This window comes from Ursus americanus, chromosome 3 (assembly GCF_024610735.1).
Source record: "Ursus americanus isolate L20-20 chromosome 3, mUrsAme1.1.p, whole genome shotgun sequence".
Classification (NCBI taxonomy): Eukaryota; Metazoa; Chordata; class Mammalia; order Carnivora; family Ursidae; genus Ursus; species Ursus americanus.
In genome coordinates this window covers 19,227,170-19,247,717 of record NC_142129.1, presented here as the reverse complement: position 1 = coordinate 19,247,717, position 20,548 = coordinate 19,227,170, and the positions used below count along the sequence as shown (strand labels likewise).

Sequence of the window (20,548 nt, the reverse complement as noted above, 5' to 3'; positions counted from 1 at the left end):
GTTCAAATGCCTAACATCCTATTCTCAGTTTTAGGTGTAGATGGCAAATAGACGACTTTCTGGCTATACTGAATCTTTCCTCAGATCTACAACTAGAAATATGAATAGCTAGGTTAATATACTTCTGAATGTCAAGGATGAGGTTTTAGAATTAGGTTTTCATCACTTTAAATTGGTTTTCTTAGTAGCACATCGTAAATGTGTGTATTAAACTGTTTATCTGATTCTACAGATGCTGTTGACTGAGTACCTGGATATGAAAAATACTCGTACAGCCTCTGAACCATCAGCTCAACTAAGTTATGCCAGCACTGGACGAGATTTTGCAGCCTTTTTTGCCAAGAAGAAACCTCAAAGGCCCAAAAATTCTCTTTTTAAGTAAGTATCTCCCTGATGGTAAGATAGCAGGTGTCAAGAAATGTTTGATCCAAGTAGGACGGCTTTCTGCTGTATTGGCAGCCAGTGCTCCACCCAGTTACAGCTGGTTGGAAATAACTTATAGGAAGTGAATTTATTTTTTATTTTGTATACATTTGTTTTCTGTAAGGGGAAATGGCTATTTTGTAATACGGTTAGTGGACTATCTAGAACTTCTATTAAAGATTTTTGGAATTTATTTCTGTGGCATTTTATATAAAATGAAGGGAAATGAAACTTGCCAGTTGTTTCTGGGAACTTTTATATGAAATGAAATATGTCAGCTTTTGAAAAAACCCCAAGTGCCAAGAAATAACCTTAAAGTTGACACATTGGATTTTATTTGGTTTAATGAAGGAACAATCTGGAAATTCTTTTTTTCTAATTACTGTCTTAGTTGACACTACCAGGCCATGTTCCTAAGTGTATGTCATTTGGTAACAGCTAATAGTTAATATTGGATAGTGAACAGCAGCAGCTACCACTGAGTGCTTTCTATCTACCAGGCACTGTGAGGAGATGAGTTTCTCAATCTCAAACGTAATTTAATTTAGATGATGTCAAATTTCGGTAGCTAACAGAGTAGTGGCTAACACTGAATCCTCACTAAATACTAGCAAAAGCACGAAGCCATTTTCATGGATTGTCTCATTTACTCATTACAACCTTATGGGTCAGGGTTTTATTTTTAATCCTTTTTTGCACATAAAAACTTGAGACACAGCGAGGTTAAGTAACTTATGTAAGTTCACCCAGCTAGTAATTGGTAGAAGCAGGATTAAGTCTTGGTCGATCTGTGTATTCTTCTGAGGAGTCGGGAGTTAACTGGTTAAGCAGTTGTACCTGTAAGTCTAAGCATATAAAGTGACTACAGAAGTATTATCTCTGTATTTTGAATTCATTATTTTTGAATAGTTGAAGCTCCAGTATCTTTTATTGATTCATTGTTGAGATTTGTTTATATCATAGATTCATAGAGTTCTTAATCATTACGGAAAATTTCGATAGTGCATTCATCTTGTGGTCTAGAGGAGAGGAGATTGAGCGTGCCTGCAATGTAATAAAATGCGTTCTGTGTATTGAGCGCTTTCTGTTTTTATGTTTTCCCATTTTGTTCAGAGGGTAGACGCACTATTAGTAAAAATGCCTTAGTCCACAGGTAACATAGGACCCCACTGGAAGGTTCTTACCTCACACAGTGAGGAGGAATGTAGAGGAGTCCGTCATTTGACAGTGCAGTATCCTCAAGGACCCAACCCTCTTGTCTCTCTGCCTTTGGGCCCACTGCAGTATAATGGTGATGCCAAGGGAAGGGTGGGATTCTTCCTGCAATTTTTTTTTTTTTAATTAGTAGACTTTTTTATACCAATTTTCAGTTTGCAGAAAAATCAAGCTGACAAGACAAAGAGTTCTCTTATGTCCCCTTTCCTCAGAATTTCTACTTACGTTAACATCTTGGATTCATTCATGTGGTACCTTTGTTACAACTGATGGATGAACCGATATTGATCATTATTAACTAAAGTCCATTGTTTACCTTAGGGTTCACTCTTTGTGTTGTACATTCTGTGGGTCTTGATAAATGTGTAATGTCATGTAGCACCGTCACGTTAACATACAGAATATTTTCGCTGTCCTCAACATCCTGTTCCTCCCTCTTTTCCCCACCCCCTGAACCCCTGATAATCACTGTCTCTATATTTTATCTTTTCCAGAACGTCTTACAGTTGGGATCATACAGGATGTAGCCTTTTCAGATTGGCTTCTTTCACTTAGCAATATGCATTTAAGGTTCTTCGTGCTTTTTGTGGCTTGATAGCTCATCTCTTTGTATTGCTAAATAATATTCCATTGTGTGCATGTACCTTGTTTTTTCCACTCAACTGTTGAAAGACATCTTGGTTACTTCCAATTTCTGGCCATTGTGAATAAAGCTGCTATAAATGTGCAGGTGTTGTGTAGATGTAAGTTTCCTGTTCATTTGGATAAACACCTGAAAGAATGATTACTGGATCATATGGTAAGATTATGTTTAGCTTTACTGTCTTACAAAGTGGCTAAACCATTTCAGATCTCTTTTTAAAATTAATCATTGTTATCCATTTATTAATCTTTTCTGCCAGTGACAAAGCCCCTCTGCAAGTTTTCCTCTGGTTTTAGGATTGGGTCTTAGCCCATTCCTAAACCAGTCACTGGCAGGCCATGGTGATTGTCTTGAAATAGTCAGGGGTCATCTCTGGTGACAGTCTTGGGCTGGAGAGGAACCACTTTTCCTCAGCACACAGCTGTTTGAATAGGGAGCAAAGAAGCTGAATGCCCGGATAGAAGGGGGGCTTTGCCAGTAAACAGGGAAGATGGTGGAAGAAAAAGGGTGGTTAACTAAGATGGCCTGAGATGGTGCCTAATCCTTAGGCCTTTGCTTTGCTCGCTTGTTTGTTTGCTTGCTATCTGGCGTGCTTTCTCTTCTCTCTCTCTTTCTCTTCCTAGCTCAACTCACTGTTGTAAATCTAGGTGTGTTACAGAAAGTAGGTTTCAGGGTATTTAGATTTCATGCTCTCAACCATCACCCTTAACTTTCAACCTCAGACCACATATACATTTTTCCACATTTAGCCAGTCCTGAATTGTGGTACTGAAAAACATATAAATTATTAGAACTGAATAAATGAACTTAAGTCATTGTCAAAAATTTATTATTATTGCACAGTAATAACAACTCCTCACCCACACAGAATTAGACCATTCTTCCAGATTTGCCTGCTTCTGGTCTTGGTTCTACCATTAATGAACTGTGCGAGTCAGGACAGGTCTCCCGTCATCGTGGGCCTCTGTGCCTTTGGCTATAAAATAAGGAGGCAAGACCGTATCCTCTCTAGTGCCTCTTTTACTATGAAATTATACCAATCTATGAGTTGTGGCAAACATACAGAGGGTTCCTGAGTAGCAAAAATACATCAGGTCATAAAGGATTAAGATTTGGGTGAGCTATAATCTGTTTTTATGAAGGACTTTATTACTCTCTTTAATTGCCCCTAGCCAAGGTTAATTAAGTGCGTTTAAGTTCTCATTGTATCATGTGTGCCTCTCTATTCTTTGCTCAAGAGTTTATTTCTTTTTCCCTTGCCATTTCTGATCAATAGCTGTCAGCATGCTTTTTGGAGGTCAGCGCCTTCTTTCCTGCCCTTGACTGGCAGGTGGCACTTTTGAAGGACTGCGCACTTTGCCTTCCTTCTGGCTGTGAGGGCCCTCTCAGTTCTTGGCAGGGTGCAGAGAGAGGATCAAGAAACCCAGGTGTCTCCCTCTGACTGACATTCATCTTCCTTGTCAAAGAATGGAGAAAGAAGGCGTAATTAAGAAAGTGGTGGCGTTCCTTTTATTTTGTTGCCAGAAACCTATGCCATTATCACTGTTGCTCTTTCGTGATGCTGCTGTTTACCACTTAGTGGCAAGTATTCTTAGGAGGATTCCTCCTGTCAGCCCCATTCCTCTGACTTTGAAAATCACAGGTCTGAAATGGAATTTCTTAACACGGCAAAGGATTTACTCTTGATACGGTCTTCAATTTACCTGTTTTTCACCCTCTTCCCTGCAAATGTCTTTTACAACTGTGATTTTTTTTCTTTTTTCTTTTTTTCACTCCTGAGTTATTGTTTTCGCCTTTAGAAACCTGTTCTATATCATGCACCTGTCCTCCGTGTTGCTGACCTCTGAAGCGATTCCTGGGGTGGTGTGAACACACCCTTTGTCGCCTGTTTGCTTTGAGAGTATTTCATGTCGTAGGTGGCCAATCAGAAACCGTTTCGAAACTGTAATGCTTTTGAGGACTTTTCAGGAGAGACCATAGACACCTTGCTTCTTTGGTGTATTCCGCAGCGCTGCTAGAATGCCTTCTGTACTAGTTCCCTCACCGGGGGAGTTAGAGGAGCAAGATGGCTGCCCCGCGGAGCCGGTATTTCTGCGGCGGCGGCTGGCAGTCACTCGTGCTGTGTGAACTGGATAGTAGCACGATTGGAATGACTCTGCAGGGTACTCTTACTGCGTGTGCATAGGGGTCCTGGCTAAGGGTCTGGAGGCAGAAGAAAGTGCGACAGATGAGAGTTTATCAGCTGAAATGAAAGAGCAAATGATCCAAAGGCTGTTGTGCAGGAGAGTTAGCCAGGAATATTGTTCATAAATCACGGTCTGTGGCAGCCCGCTCTGGCCCTGGCATGGAAGAGCCAGAATGTTTGGGTCGTGGAACAGTAAGGAGCACCCCACAGACTAGAGGCGAATACTTTTGGAATACGTGGCTGGACACCGCCTTTTGGTTTACCCTGCGTTTCATTACAGGTTCGAGTCCTCCTCCCACGCCATCAGTATGAGTGCTTATTTGCGAGAGCAGCGTCGGGAGCTCTACAGTCGCAGCGGAGAACTTCAAGGTAGGTGGTTGAACTTCTCTGGAAAAATGAGTTTCTGGAGGAAGATCTGAAGTGTTTCACGCATGTGAATTTGCGGTTTGCCCTCACAGGATTCTTTCAAGATAGCAAAGATTTAGAGACTTGATCATCTGTTTCTTCTGTTACTTCCCAGCGTCTGCTGCCAAGCAGCTAAAACTATTGCCTTGGCCACAGGATTTATAGACCTGCTACCGTTCAAGTGAGAATTCAAAGCAAAAAGATAGAAGATCAGTCTCTTCGTGCTTAAACATGGCAGACACAAGTCCAGTCATAGTCTCGGGGAATGCCAGTCTTCTGTGACCGTCACCGTTATACTTAATTGGTGCTTTCCATACGTTCTGGAATGTAGCAGGAGTACCTGGGATTGGGGAAAGGGCAAATGCAACTTCTGTTGTTATTTAAAAGGAAGAAAGATGCCTCTAAGTGAGATGTTGTAATCAAGCTAGCTTTGATATACAGGATATTCGATAGCCATATGTGGTTACTAAACAGTTGTAATCTGTAGGAGAAAATACTTGAGAAAATAAATCGTAAGCAAATGTAATTAAATTAAAAATCCAATAACATTTTCTTCTGTGACAAGGATGCTAATCATGGTAAATGCAATCAATTAAGAAAGATTTATGAAGTCCTGCTAAGTGCCTGCCGTCCTAGGCATCGGAGGGGCTGGAGGTTGAGTAGAAGGAAAGGGAAGATGAAGCCTTAAGATCCAGCTATGAAAGTAAGGCATGAATATCAGTAATAGTATCAGGAAGTCAGTGCTAACGACTAAGTAAATGATGTGCATGAAGATGCTCGAGGAGTTGAGAGAAGGGAGTGATGATTTAAATTATTTTAAAACTGTGGGCTTCCTGTACGAGGGACGCATAAGAACACTTCCATTTTGGGGGATGCATTAGAGGCACTTGAAATATTTTGCAGTGAGCAGCCTGCACAATTAAATATTTAGTTTTCAAGATTTATCATGTTTCCAAACATTATGCAGTAACCAGCCAGCCTTTCTGGATTTAAGGACTACCACCTAGCCATTTCTACCTCCATCTCCATTGTTAATCTAAATACCTATAAATTTTCCCAAAGAGGCTGCTCTTCTCTCTCATGCCTATACCGCAGTAATAATTCCACAGCTCACGGGTATAGTTACCGGAACTAAATGCCTAGACATATGTTTGAGAATATAAGGAAAAGGAAATTAGCCTTTTGCTCTCCATTGTTGGAAGCATGAAGTGTGCATCTTGGAGACCCAAAGTACATGGGTACAGGGGATAGTTAGGATTGGAACAAGTCAAGGAGTGAAGGCGGAAGGTGACCCAGGCTCTAGCAAGCAGCTGCCTCCCGGGGGTATAGGCTGGACTGAGAAGCTTGGAAGGAAATGGTGGTAACAGAGCACACATTTCCATTGGACTGATTGTACCTGAACTGCCGCTCAGGGGCTGTAGTTGATCGCGTAGGGCTAGAGCGATCCTCCATATTCCACGCCCTTATTGTAATCGTTGAGTCGACTTCAAGAAACTTTAAATTTACCTCCATAATTTCTCTCTACTTGGTTCGTAGTACATGAAATTTCTTTAATGGGGACAAAGCAAGCCTTTCTTTTTTTCTTTTAGATCATTTCACTTTTTATTCATCAATACACTTAATTCTTTAGAGCAGTTTTAGCCTCATAGCAAAGTTGAGTGGAGAAAGAGCAGAGACGTCCTGCATACCCTCTGCTCCGACACACGCGCAGCCTCCCTTCGTACCAACATCCCCACCACAAGGAAGCCTTTTGTTTGACACGTAGTGATGAAAAGGTAGACCACATAATTAACAGGACAGCAGCACAACCTGTCGTTCATTCACATTCGAGCATAATTAGTCAACCAAGACAGATGACTGATGGTAGACTCTTTCTTCTTTTTTGTTAGTGAGAATAGCGAGCGCTTTGCACTCTCAGCCATGCACAATGGCTTTTGCAGCTGTGGCCCCAGTGGTCCATGATTTCTGGAGAGACCCTGGAGCAAAGCAATGAAGAGGCGAGGGTTCTGGGCCCAGATTGCTGACACAATCTAGCTCCCCATTTACTAGTTTTGCAACCTCTGTGCCTCGGTTTACCTACCCCTAAGTGGAGACGGAAATAACAGTACCCACCTCACGAGGCTGTTGTGAAAGCCACGTTGAGGTAAGCAATGAGCAGTGTTTAGAGAACTGCTGACTGAATAGGAAGTATTATGTCTTCCTCCTCCTCTAGCCCTGTTGTTCTCATTGTTCTCACTAGTCCTATCACTTCAGTTTTTGTACTCCTTCTCTTTGTCTCTTTAGCTAAATCCTTCTCCGCTTTCCAACTTAAATTTAGTTGTCACTTAAGTCTGATGACTGTCCCCCCATTTCCTCTCTCAGGTTGTGGCCCGTGCTGTGTCCTCCTACCACATCTTTGACATTCCCTTTCTGAGGACTTTCCACACTGTATTGTGGATCAGTGCTAACTTGTTTGAGCCTACCACGAAACTTGAAGTTCAGGAGAGAAATACAATTTTATTTCCTATCCTTAGCACAGTGCCTAGTATGGTAAATATTCAGTAAATACTGATTGACTCAGCGACAGAACAAATGAGGACAGTTGACGTCGAACGTGGGCTAGAGAGCTTACTGCGGAGAGCTAGGAAGGGCCCCAAGGGGAGATGCGGCCACTGAGAGCCAGTATCGGCTCCATAGGTTCTATTAGTTTTTAAGTTTAGGGAGAAGTAGAGTCTGTGTGTCGATCTGTTTTTGTTCTCTCCAGTCGTACATAGCTTCATTAAGTAGGAATGTTGCCACTGAGCTGTCTGGCCTAGGACAGTACTGCTGTATAAAATTGAAAAACATGTTTTAAATCCAGCTCTGTTACGGAGGAAGTTTATTCTGTGAGGGTGGTTAACTGAAGAATCTCTATCATCAAACTAGGAACTTTCTCATTTTTCAGAAAGTTGAAAGTTGATTGAAATATGGAACTATGTGCGAGAGTATGTTTTACTTAACAGTGTTCAGCAAAATAGGAGCATTTATCTCCGGTTACAGGGAGGAAAGTAGTCAGCAAACATATCATGTTCATAATGATCATTAAAAAATAATTTAGCTGAGCTGACAGATCACATGCATGGTGAGAGAATAGCTCAGCTGATGAGTGTTTGTAAAAGTTTGATGGTATTTCATTGAGAAGTTAAAGTGTCTCTGATGAATGCTTTTAACAGCTCAGCAGGAAAAGGGGAAAATCACACCTATTTTCCATTAAAAAATGGCCAGCCTTTTTCAGTTATTCTATTCATCTGACTGGTCCAAGGACCACAGTGAGATCTGCATTTCAGCTTATCCTTGAAAAGGTATAATTGAATAGTTCAGTCAAATCCCTAAGAGGCCGGCAGAAGATTTTTGTCTCTCCTCTCACCACCACATAGCTGCAGGTTTCGCTTCCCAGTGGTTTGGTTCAGAGGTCAACTTTTCTTTCTGCGGCAAAGAAAATCCACCAGGAAGACCATCAAAGTAACATTAAAAAGCTCAAATTTTATAAAAGTTCAGTTTCTGCCAACATTTCCCATTCATCATGCAATTAAAAATGTGACTCAACCCAACAACGCACAAGGGGAAAAAAGAATGTAAAAATGAGATTTCTTTGGTATCATCAACCCATCTCAGTTGGCTCCATTCAGGTACAGATGGCTCATTATATAGTCTGCTGTTGGCAATTGGGCCCAGGAGGTAGGGGTGCCGTTTCAAAGTGTGCGCGGTAACAGGTGGAGATCTAACTTGTGTGTCTCTGTTCATCAGAGACTTCCCGTTGCTTTGAGCCTCTCCACTGCTTCATTGTACTGCTTAGACAGCCGTGCTACAGGTTAGAAATGTAGTAGTTTTAACAAACACTTAGCTTGAGTACGGCTTCTCAGGTTTAACGTGGGATTCTTTGGGAAATAGGGCAACTGACGAACACGTTATCTCACTAGGGGTTTAAAAAAAAAACTCAAAATAGTGCTGCTCGTGACCAAAATAAGCTCTTAGGTTACTCAGTCCCACTGTGCCGTGGTTTTCTCATTTGAAAAATAGAGCTGTTATGAGTTCTGACTACTTTAGGGGGGATGTTGTGACTATACAAATTTGATATTAAAACTCTGGGAAAATTAGAGTAGTTGTAATTTATTTAAATTAAAATGGTGCTTTAAAAAATTGAACATGGTGAAATTGGAAGAACTGCACCCACTTCTTTCTCTCTTGTTTTCTCCACCCCTCCAGTCTCACTGTTCCCCTGAGTTGGCTCCTCTCAAGGTCACCAGTGATCCCCATCTTGGCAGATTCAGTGTTTTCTTCCCCGTGTTCATCTCACTTGATCCTCCGGCCAGCCGTGTTCCTTTTTTCCTGCATATATTGGGGTGTCTCAAGGTTTGGTCCTGGGACCTTAGCTGTGCTTACTCTGTGGACTCTCCTCAGCTATCTCAGCCCAGACTGAGTTTTGCTTAGCGCCTAGGTGCAGGTGACTTCCAGATCTAGGTCTCCTGCCCACATCTTATTATTGTTTCCTGACCTCTTTCAGCATCCTGCCCACTCCCCACCACCATCCTATCATTCTTTATCACATGTTTTTTTAATTTTTCTCATGATACTTAATTTCTACCTGTCTTCCTCACTTGGTAAGTTTCTGCACTTGCTTCTGAATTCCCAAAATGCAAGTCTTACTCATTAGTGCATTCCAGTGCCTGGGACAATGCTTGGCTTGAATTAAGCACTCAAAAAGTATAGGTTGGAGGAGGCCTCTATCCTCCGTATCTCCTTATTTGCAGGTACAGGCCTACTCATTTGAAAAAGCCTAGTGGGAGGTTTGATAAGCAGAGTAGAAGTCCTGTGATTTATCTTCTTCGTTCATTTTTAAGATAATAAAACTCAAATGGGTAGAGCACATTAATTGTCATTGATCCAAGTAGAAATGTATACTCAGTTTTGATTACAGTTTCTTTTCTGTCTTGGGGCTACTTAGTACTTCTGTTTATACTCAATAATATTACCTTTAGAGTGCTATTTTATTCCCATTAGTCTAATGAGTGGCATTTCTATAGCCCTGATATTAAAATATTCTGTAAATCTCCAACCACTTGAGAATTAACTTCTCTAAGAGGATTTGCTTTACATGGTAAATATGGAAGTATTGGCATCAGGAAAACTGGGCTCTTATACTGACCTGACCTGAATTTTCTGAGGTTTTCTCTCTAATGGGTTGTTGGTGACTGAGGTTGTGAATACTTAATGATATCATATGTAATTAATCTGTTTGGGGGTACCTCGCCTTAAGGTAGAGTGATATTTGAAATACATTAGCCATGAGTTGATTATCCTTTTTTACAAAAGGATTTATAATAGGAGTCTCTCAAATAGCAAACTTTTCTGTAATGGAGCATTTAAAGCAAGATTTCATTTATGTGCACATTTTCAGGGACATTTTGGCTGGAGTGAGGTACAGCAATTTTATACTCATCCTTCACATTTGTTCCACAGCCTTAAATATAAGAGCACTTGTAAAGCTTTATATCTTGAAATACGATTAGAAAATTCTTTGTAGTTTTAAATTTTACATAATGACTTTGTTAATAACTATGTAGCAATATGCAGGGGACATGAAAAAATACATTTTTTCTTCTTAAAATTGCATATAATTATTTCAAAATAACCTTAATCTTTCGTAGTTATCTCTTCTGTTTTAGATTCTAAAATAGTGTATAAAATTGATTCCCCTTCCTTTTATATATTTATATTCTTGCTTTTTTAAAAGACTGATCTTAACTTCCTCATATGTAAGATTTGTCTTATAATGAAATTATAATAGAATTTTTATAAATGTTAATTTCTTTATATGTTCCTAAGAACTAGTAAGTAATAAATATATTTTCCTGAGGTCATGAACAGACTAATGCATTATTTCAGATCATTTAGGAAATAAAAGTATTCTCATGCCAAGGTTGTCACTAAGTGTATCACCTCTTTGCCATAATCTTTGCAATGTAGATATTTATTTTATTTAAAACTGTTCTTTGTTTCTGGATTTAATTTATGACATGGGTTTATTTTCTGAAGAATTGTAGTTCAAACAAAGTCAAACAAACCATTGGTATCCGAGCCATGTGGAGGAGCCTGGAGGTCATGGGACGGACAGTGGATCCCGAGAGTGCAAAACAGTTATCACAAAGCCTTAGGAAAGCCTATGAACCTCACTCTCGAGAAATGATCCCTGGTCATGATGCAGAACTAGTTGATGACCTATTACCTTATTTTAAGAAACCTTTGTTCTGCCCATTAATCATTCACACATGCAGATATGGGAAAAGAGTGAATACTCTTAAGTGAGATTGAAAAGTGATACATAGGCATTTCTCTTTATATACTACTTGAGTTAAAAGGTTTTTTTAAATAAAAAATTTGAAAAAAATTACAAATTTCTAGCATGTATCAGAACAATTTAAAAGTAAGTTAACTTTTTTTTTAAAAAATGACATTTTTAAATATGACAGAAGTTACTGTCATATTTTTTAAATATTTTTTTATTATATTATGTTAGTCACCATACAGTACATCCCTGGTTTTTGATGTAAAGTTCGATGATTCATTAGTTGCGTATAACACCCAGTGCACCATGCAATACGTGCCCTCCTTACTACCCATCACCAGGCTATCCCATTCCCCCACCCCTCTCCCCTCTGAAGCCCGTATTTTTTAAACCATTTGGCCCACATTAATTTCGTAATATTTTTGCCAAATTTAGTAGTTTATATGATGCAACTAATTCTGACTTGAGCTGTTTTAGAAAATAGAGAAGATCAGAAACATTCATGGGGAATGTGGGGAAAGTAATTTTTAGATTGATGAGAATGCCAGAGAACAACTTGATCATTGTCCTGATAAGACACAATTCATAAGATAGTTTTATGTTTTCAGAATGAGGGTTGAGTCCTTTCAGGAATATTACTAGTTCGAGATGACCTTATCTGAAGTGATCTATTACCAAAATTCAGAAGAAATTGACATACGCATGCATGTAGTATGAGGTCTAGAAAATAAAACAGTAGATTTTAATGGTAGCAAGTGCTTTGGAGTTCATAATCTAGTCCTTTTTTTTTTTTAAGACTTCATTTATTTGAGAGAGAACATGAGTGGGGGAAGGGCAGAGGGAGAGGGAGAAGCAGGCTCCCCGCTGAGCAGGGAGCCAGACTTGGGGCTCAATCCCCTTAGATCATGACCTGAGCTGAAGGCAGATGCTTAACCGACTGAGCCACCCAGACACCCTAATCTAGTACTTTTTGAGTTCATTATTTTAGTCCTAGAACCTGCTTTCTGTATGTTTTATTTCAGAGTTGAGTATAGAAAGCAGATTGAGGTGGAGGTGGCTTGACTAAATGGGGTCTGGGACTCAGAGCCCCACCTGCCCAGACCCCTCCTCCATCTGCTCCTCTCTTCTATGGAGCACCTGAGGCACCATGACAAAACGAAGCAGAGCGCTCTACAAAGGAACATTGGTAAGGAGACAGATGACATTATAGATTTGTAGGGCTGGGACAGGGAGTCAATAATGGGTGGTCAGACAACTGATGAACCATAAACAAAAAAGATGTTGAATTTGAAACTCATCATTTAGGAAACTAAATTTTGGGTGCGTTGAGAACTGAAACGTGAAAAGCAAAACTGATTGACACTTGAGTTCATAGTAGCGTTGTTTGAATAACAAAAACGTGGAAGTAACTCAAATACCATGGACAGGAGAATGGATTTATAAATCACAGCCTAGCCGTGCAGTAGAGTACTATGTAGCAATGAAAACGAATGAGCTGTACTGTATAGTAACTTGGTCGACTCTCAGAAGCAATCACAAAAGATGATATATGGTCGAATGCCATCTGTGTGCAGGTCAGAAGCAGTCAGGACTGAGTAATATGGTGAGGTGTGTATCTTTATGTGATGAAAATGTGGAGAAGGTAAGGTAGGGAGCATGAACAGAAAATTCAGGAAAGAGATCACCTCTGGAAAGGATAGAGGAGGGGATAATCAGAGAGGAGCTCAAGGCTTCAAGGATAATAGTACTGTTCTATTTCTTAAGCTAAGCGATGGAGATGCTGTTGTATTTTTAAAACTGTACTAAAATGGTCTATACATCCAGATATTATACATTTCATAGGAAGTACAAATATAATAATTTGTAAAAGGCCTCTTAAGTCCCCAGAGACACAACCATCTGTAGTGTAATGCTCCTACAGGAAAGTCTTCGGGAAATTTGGAGTGTTCTGCGAGAGCTAGATTGGTTCTTGGCCTGCACCATTCCACTGCAATGCCAGGTTCATGCCACAGCAGTGCATTACTACTGAACTCCAACTGTCCCTAAAATAGTTCCTGAGCAGTCAGCTCCAGGAGCAGGAGTGCTCCCTGCCAACTTCCCCGCCCCCCGCTCCCTCAGCCTCATCTCGCCCGTCAGAACCCAGTGCCCGGTGAGGTCAGCAGCTAGTCTACTTTTGTGTCCTGTGTTTTCTAGCCAGCCATGAACATGTAATTTAATTCTAACCAGTAGAATGTACATGAAAGTGATGTGTATAACTTCAGGTCTTATATTTAAAGGGACGGAACAGGCTGTCCCTTTTTTCCCAGCCCAGTGTGTGTGAACGTGTTCTCACACAGGATGAATGACGTGTGGTGGGGAGCCCATCTGAGACCGTGCGGACGAGATGGTGGAACAATGGTGAGATAGAAGCCGCTTGAGCTGGATATTGTGCAGCGTCGGACCTCTGATGACCAGAGCCACTGTACCATCCCAGACTTCTCTGTGAGATAGGAATAAAGTGTCTTGTTCAAGTCCATGGTATTTTGGTTCTCTGCTACTTGAAGCTCTGCTTATATCCTGATTAATTCAACATGCAAACAAGTGATCACAGCACGGTGATACACATTATGATGGAGTTGTGTAGATCTGTAACTAAGATGTGTATACAGTGCTGGGAAGGCAGGGAGGCTTTCATAGGTGTTTCAAGCTGCTTATGAAAGATGAAGAGAAGCTTTGCAGATAAAAGAGGGGTGGGCATTTCAGGCAGTGGACATGGCAGGGATAAATGTATGGAAGTGTGAGCATATAGTCTTTTCTTGTTTCATAACATGAGTTAGAAGGATATAACTTTTTTAAAAAAAATATTTGAGAGAGAGAAAACACTGGGGAGTGGGAGCAGAGGGAGAGGAGAGTCTCAAGTAGACTCTGCACTGAGCTCGGAGCCTGACACAGAGCTCGATCCCATGACCCTGAGATCATGACCCGAGCCAAAACCAAGAGTCAGACGTTCATCTGACTGCGTCACCCAGGTGTCCCTAACTTTTTCTATTAAGGAACTCAGTTTATGTATACAGACCACTACTGATTATAATTTGTTACTTTCAGGAACCAGAGATAATAGAAGGGACACCAAAGCTGTTGAGAATGGCTTGGGCCATTGTTCATGATAACAAGAGGTTAAGAATTGATAGAACCAATGGTGTCCTGGTGACGATAGGAAAATAAAAGTCATGTTACACCTGAGTATAAGCTAAATGCAATCACTGTACTGGATTTTCTGAGGGGTATTCAAATGGTATAGCTATGCCCCTTGATTAATTTTTTTGTAGGAAAAACAACTATTTTAAATGCAGCTATTGTAGTGTATTTAGGATGTGCAAGGTAGATTTGGCTGGAGATACTGGCAGGGACCGGATCATGAAGGACTAGCCTTACCTAATTACAGAGTACCTTGTTCAGCTTGGACTGCAAATGGCAGCTTGGTTGTGTATGGAGATTGAAGAGTTCTGTGTGCTCACATCTGATTTCCAGCTTGTAATTGTGTGGATGAAAATATGCATCAAGTTACTTTTGGCTTCACCACAATTTTAAACTCAAAAAGCCCATATTACAGTAATATATGATAGTATGTATGAATGCTACATGAATATTGTAATAGTCATAATATAGGATGTTCATTCCTAGAATTGTGATGACATCTACTGAATTGCAGCCAGTTCATTTGCATATTCATGCCCACTTAGCTCAAATAAGTCCCTGTTTGTTTGCACATTAACGTCTGATTTCAGCACCAGTTAACTAATTTACATATCCCTGTTCAGTTGGTTAGTGATGTTCATATGTGGAATATTGGTGCAGCTGTTTGTGCTACGAGTAGCTTGGGGAGCACGGTGGTTTAGTGGAAGGAGTACCTATTACTCATCCTGCTTTTACTAGGCAAGTCACGTTACCTTTCTGAGCCCTAGATTGCTCATCTGTATAATGAAGTTAGCAACACTTACCCTGCGTATTTCTTAGGGTTGTTGTATCAATTGACAGATCAGAGGTGACAGCTTATAGGCAACATTTCTAGGCTACCTATATTCTAGGCCTGTTCCTGGAAAATCCGCATATAGGAGAGTTCTAGGTGTCATGGAAGACAAGACTTGCAAGCAGACACAGTTTTAATGAATGTTGTAAATACGTCTGGAAGCATGGAGGAGAAAACACTGAATGTTGCCAGGCAGAGTCATAGAAGGTGTTACAAAGAAGGAATCTCTATATTGCAGTTGGAAAGGTGAGTTAGCCACACTGCCCCAGGAAAGAGCACTCACTGCAAGTAGGGAGAAGATGGAAACGACACCGCGATATGTGAGAGCTTCATAGGATAGTAGGTATTTGGGGGTTGAAGCAGAGAATATTAGGAAAGATAGGACTTAGAAGAGGGAGACAGGTGGGCAGGTCTCAGAGGACCTGGTATAACAGCGAGAAGACATGGTTTTTGTCCTCCAGGGGCTTAAAGCAGGAGAGTGACATAATGAAATCTGCATTCTAGAAAAAGTATCCCAGGGGTTCTGTAGGGGATAAATTGAGTATAGTGAGGCAAGTTGTGTTGTTATTTCAGGTGAGAGCTTATAAGATCATGCCAGCTTTTTAGGAGGTGACAGCAGAGAGGGTGGAGGGGGGAGTAGATCCAAATGCCAGTTTCGAGGAAGAGTCAGATGAACATGATGACTCCTTCTTTGTGGAGTTTGAGCAAAGATAGGCGTTTTGGCTGATTCCCAGTTTTCTAATCTGGTGACTTGGGTAGGTAATGATTTTATTTAAGATAGGAAATATAAGAAGAGGGTAGTTTTTATGGAGTGTTAGGGGTAAAGATAGCTTTTTTTTTTTTAACTTATTTTCAGGGTTTCTCTTTTAGTTTTGCTTAAATCTATCCAGCCTAATCTAACCACATCTAATCTGACCGAATCTGTTATCGACTCCCTCATATTTAAGGCATTCAGCAGTGTTTGATTGCTCATCACTGTTCCCCTTCCTAAGTCCAGTGTTGGAGCTTCCCTCCTCCTGCTTCTCTTTTTAGATTGCAAATACTACTTTCTCCTTTTTAGGTTTTGGTTGATCTATTAATTTGAGTGCTCATTTTAAACTCTTTGAAGAATATGAATTCTTTACTTTTTGCTCCTGGGTGGGTCTGTATTTTTATTACTAAAATCAAGCTACCATTCATCTTCTTAATGTCTCGCTTTGTGATTTTGTGCCAAGTCACTTAACTGGTTTTCTCAGTTAGTAGAGAGAAGTTAAATGATTTCTATGACTCTCAGCCGGTCCAAAGCTCTGGGTTCTTGATTCTCAGTACTTGGTCTGTTCCTAAAGATCGGAGTCTGAGGACTAGTTAGAGGTTCAGAGCATGGTGTCTGCAGTCGGGCTTACTGCTTGGGTGACTTTGGGCAAACTGACTCCTTTGTGTGTCAGTTTCACTTTCTATAGAGTGAATATACTTATGTCATAGGGCCGTGGTGAGGATGAAATGTGTTAACACATATAAAGTGTTGAGAACTGTGCCTGGCACGAATTAAGTACTGATTAAATGTTAACTATTGCTAATTTATCTGGGGTGCCCCCCCCCAGCACCTGGCACCATTCACACATAGGAGACGCTTACTCTTTTTTAAATTAGTGGATGAATAGGCATGCTAATGTTCAAATATATTCCAGTAAAATCTCCCAGAATGGTCCTTAGAAAGTCCTTTTATCCCCCTGTTCTCTTCTTTGACAAAAGTTCTTCTGGAGTGTTGACAAATTGTGCTTTCATCGGTGATCATTGCAATCAAGTGATGTTAAGTGGCATCCACTGAGGTGGTCTGGGTGGGCAGCACTTAGTGACTCTTTAGTGACCTGTTCTTACCACTTACATCCACCCAGAGGTAAATACTCATGGCAATAATGAAAGTGGCCATTTCTCTTTGAAATCAGTTTGATATTCAATGCCACTAACTGCATTTTACTCTGTAAATAATTGAGGATGATTAGTATATGGCAAAATAGGAGGTTAAATGGAAAGGTCATTCCTTCTTTTTCTGAATTAACTACCTTACATCTGATCATTTGGCGATGTTTTACAAACACCGTTGTCTTGCCTGCCCCTTACCTTCATTCTGAAGTCACTTCCTGGCTACTAGTAAAAACAAAAAACAAGAGAAAGGAGTTATACTCTAACTTGTAATTTGCTAACAACTCTTAACCTAAAAAGCCTTAGAGCTAGCAGAGATCTCAGATGCGTATCATAAATAGAAATGATCTTTTGAAAACAACATAAATTCTTAAAAACAATAAAAGGTGTGTGACTGAAACTAGTTTTAAAAAGATGGCAGCTAATCTGAAAGGGAAATTTTTGACTTGGCTTGGAAGGTGAGCAATTAACTGTGTATGGCCGTCATTCCCCACAGCATGGTTGCAGGAGGAGGACAGGTAAAAGTGAGGCTGTTGATGGGATGGGATACACCACTCATCTATGATTATCTCTCCTTTCTAGATTCTATGACTCTTACTGGGAATCAGTAATCCTGACTCCTCTTGAATGCCTTATTGAATCATTTAAAAAGAATTTCCCAAGAGAAGATCTTGTGCCGTAAGAATTCTTTAGCATCTAAATTGAATGGTTGTCTCTGATCATTTCTAAACTGTTTACTCTGATGAACTCAATAGGTGGAGTTTCCTCAGATGCAGAATTTGGACTTATTTCCTAAGAAATTGAAATCCTTTGTTACCTAAATGGTAGTATGGTTCTTTTTTATACCTTCACTTCTAGGACATTTTTGGACAAATATAATGCCCAAGGGGAACAATTAGGTTGGTTTTAGATGATGTTTGCTGGGATTTTAGCCATAATTATTTGTTGACACTTTGAAATTTGTAGCTGTCTCAATAACTTTTAGAATATATGTTATATAAACAGAGATTGTCTCTAGCATATGAGCTTTAGTTCCCTATGAACTGAATCCTTTCTGCTCTTCCTTTTTTCTACCTTATTTTTTTTATTATTCTCACCATTTTATTCTCTTTTTATTTAAGTAGAATATACCTACAATAAAGTGTATAAGTGTGCTTACCTTAAATATAGAGCCAAGTTTTTGCGTGTAGATACACACCTGTAACTAGCCCCTAGAAGGCTTTCTCATCTGCTTCGTAGTCAGTACCATCCCCTCAGGGTAGCCACTCCTCTGATTCATAATGCTGTCACTTATGTTTTGCCTGTTCTTTAAATCTGTGTAGATAGACTCATATAACATCTCGTGTATCGAGCTGCTTTTGCTCAGCATGATGTCTGTGAGATTCATTCATGTTATCATATGTATCAGTTTGTTTTTCTTGCTATATATTTTGTTGTATGATTAGAGGACAATTTATTCATTCTCCTGTTTATAGATATTTATCATTTCTACTTTGGGGCTATGACAAATCTGCTATAAGCCATTTTGTACAGAAACACTAATTTCTTTTAGGGACATATCTAGGAGTGGAATTGCTGGGTCATGAGACAGTCATACGTTTAGCTTTAGAAGATACTAATAGGCATTTTACAATTACAGAAATAATGAGAAGTTGCTTGAGAATTTCAGTTCCACATTCTCACTACAATGTGATTTTATCAGCCTCTTAAGTTTTTGCCATTCTGGTGGATGTGTAGTCTGCCTTACGGTTCTCGTTTTTGTTTTGCTTTTTGTTGTTTTTAAGATTTATTTATTTGAGAGAGAGAGAGAGAGACAGAGAACACGAGCAAGAGGCAGAGAGGGAGAGAGAATCTCAAGCAGACTCTGTGCTGAGCACGGAGCCTAATGACAGGGCTCCATCTCACGACCCCGAGATCACGACCCAAGCTGAAACCAAGAGTCAGATGCTTAACCGTCTGCACCACCCACGCACCTTGTTGTTTTCATTTTTTATTTTTATTTTTTAAAGATTTTATTTACTTATTTGTCAGAGAGAGAGAGAGACTAGTAGAGGGAGATGCAGGCTCCCTGCTCAGGAGCCAGATGCGGGACTCAATCCTAGGACCCTGGGATCATGACCTGAGCCGAAGGCAGACACTTAACCAACTGAGCCACCCAGGCGCCCCTGTTGTTTTCATTTTTAAAAAGAATCTCTGCGCTCTCCCTAATTGTGCTGCTCTTCTCCTCCCCTCAATCTGGCAGTAGTTTCTGGATACAATTATTTAGTGTGCAAGCTATATCCCAATTCACTAATTTATGGTACAGCTCTTTATAGAGAAGTGACCTTGTGTTCTTCCTAGGAAGGCCTGATGGTGTATATACATTTTTACCCAGAATTCTCAGGTGGCCTTTCTTGCGAAAAATCACTTACTAATTTGTTAGAACTTTTGAGGTGGAATATAAAGATATCTCCTCTCTTTCCTCTTTGCCACTTTTTGGTCAATGGTTTTCTATTTTGAATTATATCTTTATTACATGTATCTTACTGATATTCCTACTGGTGGTGGGCAGAACCCTAAAAGGATCCCAATCACCTGCAACCTTTATAATTCCTCCTCCTGTGTGTGGGCTGGATCTGTGAATATGATGGAGTATCATTCCCACGATTAGGTTACATTATAAGGCAACTGTCATGGGATTTTCCAGATGTATTAAAGTCCCTACTGATTGTCTTTAAGTAATTCAAAAGGGAAATTATACTTTGTGGGCCTAACCTAACCATGTGAGTTCTTAAGAGACAAGAATCACTAGCAGATGCTGGCCTTGAGGAAGTAATTCTTGTGGGAAGAGCATGCTATGTGGCAGGTACCCATAGCTGGTTTCTGGGAGTCAAGAGCCAGTTCAACAGCCGGCCAGAACACACGGCTCAGTCCTACAACCAAAAGGAAGTGAATTCTGCCAACAACCCGAATGAGCTAGGAAGAGGACCTGGAGCCTCCAGATAAGGTTGCAGCCCTGGTTGACCTTGATTTTAGATTTTAGTGAGACCCTGAGCATAGGATCCCGCTAACCCAGGCCTGGACTTCTGACCCACAGAAATTGTGACGTAATAAATTTGTATCATTTTAAGCTGCTAAACTTGTGGTAATTTGTTACACGTCAATAGAATACTAATATGTGACCCAGTCTTGATACTCCATGATTGCCCCTTTCAGATTCTCAAATACTTCCTCAGACTAACGGGTAGAAGTTGCTAGAATAGTTCTTCCTGTAAGCAAGGAAAAGAACCAAATTTATTCTAGCTGTCAGTCTTCCTTCCTGCCTTTCAGTTCTCTATGACTTTGATTTGGAAGCTGAGAGGGACTTTGAGAAAGGATGGTGGTCTAATAGTGTTTCTGTGGTTTTGTAGACTTTACAGTAGGAAATGACAGTTTAAAAACATTTATAATAATTTATATATACAACAATACAAAATGGTTGCC

General features: G+C 40.2%; 1 protein-coding gene across 1 annotated transcript in view; it reads left to right on the top strand.

The window, feature by feature from the left end:
• EXOC4 (exocyst complex component 4) overlaps positions 1-20,548 on the top strand; it is a 717,712-nt gene that overhangs the window by 197,531 nt on the left and 499,633 nt on the right. The window contains exons 8-9 of the mRNA XM_045792625.2: positions 233-378; positions 4,747-4,835. Of these exons, the coding sequence (XP_045648581.1) occupies positions 233-378; positions 4,747-4,835 (235 nt within the window). The remainder of the gene's footprint in view (positions 1-232; positions 379-4,746; positions 4,836-20,548) is intronic.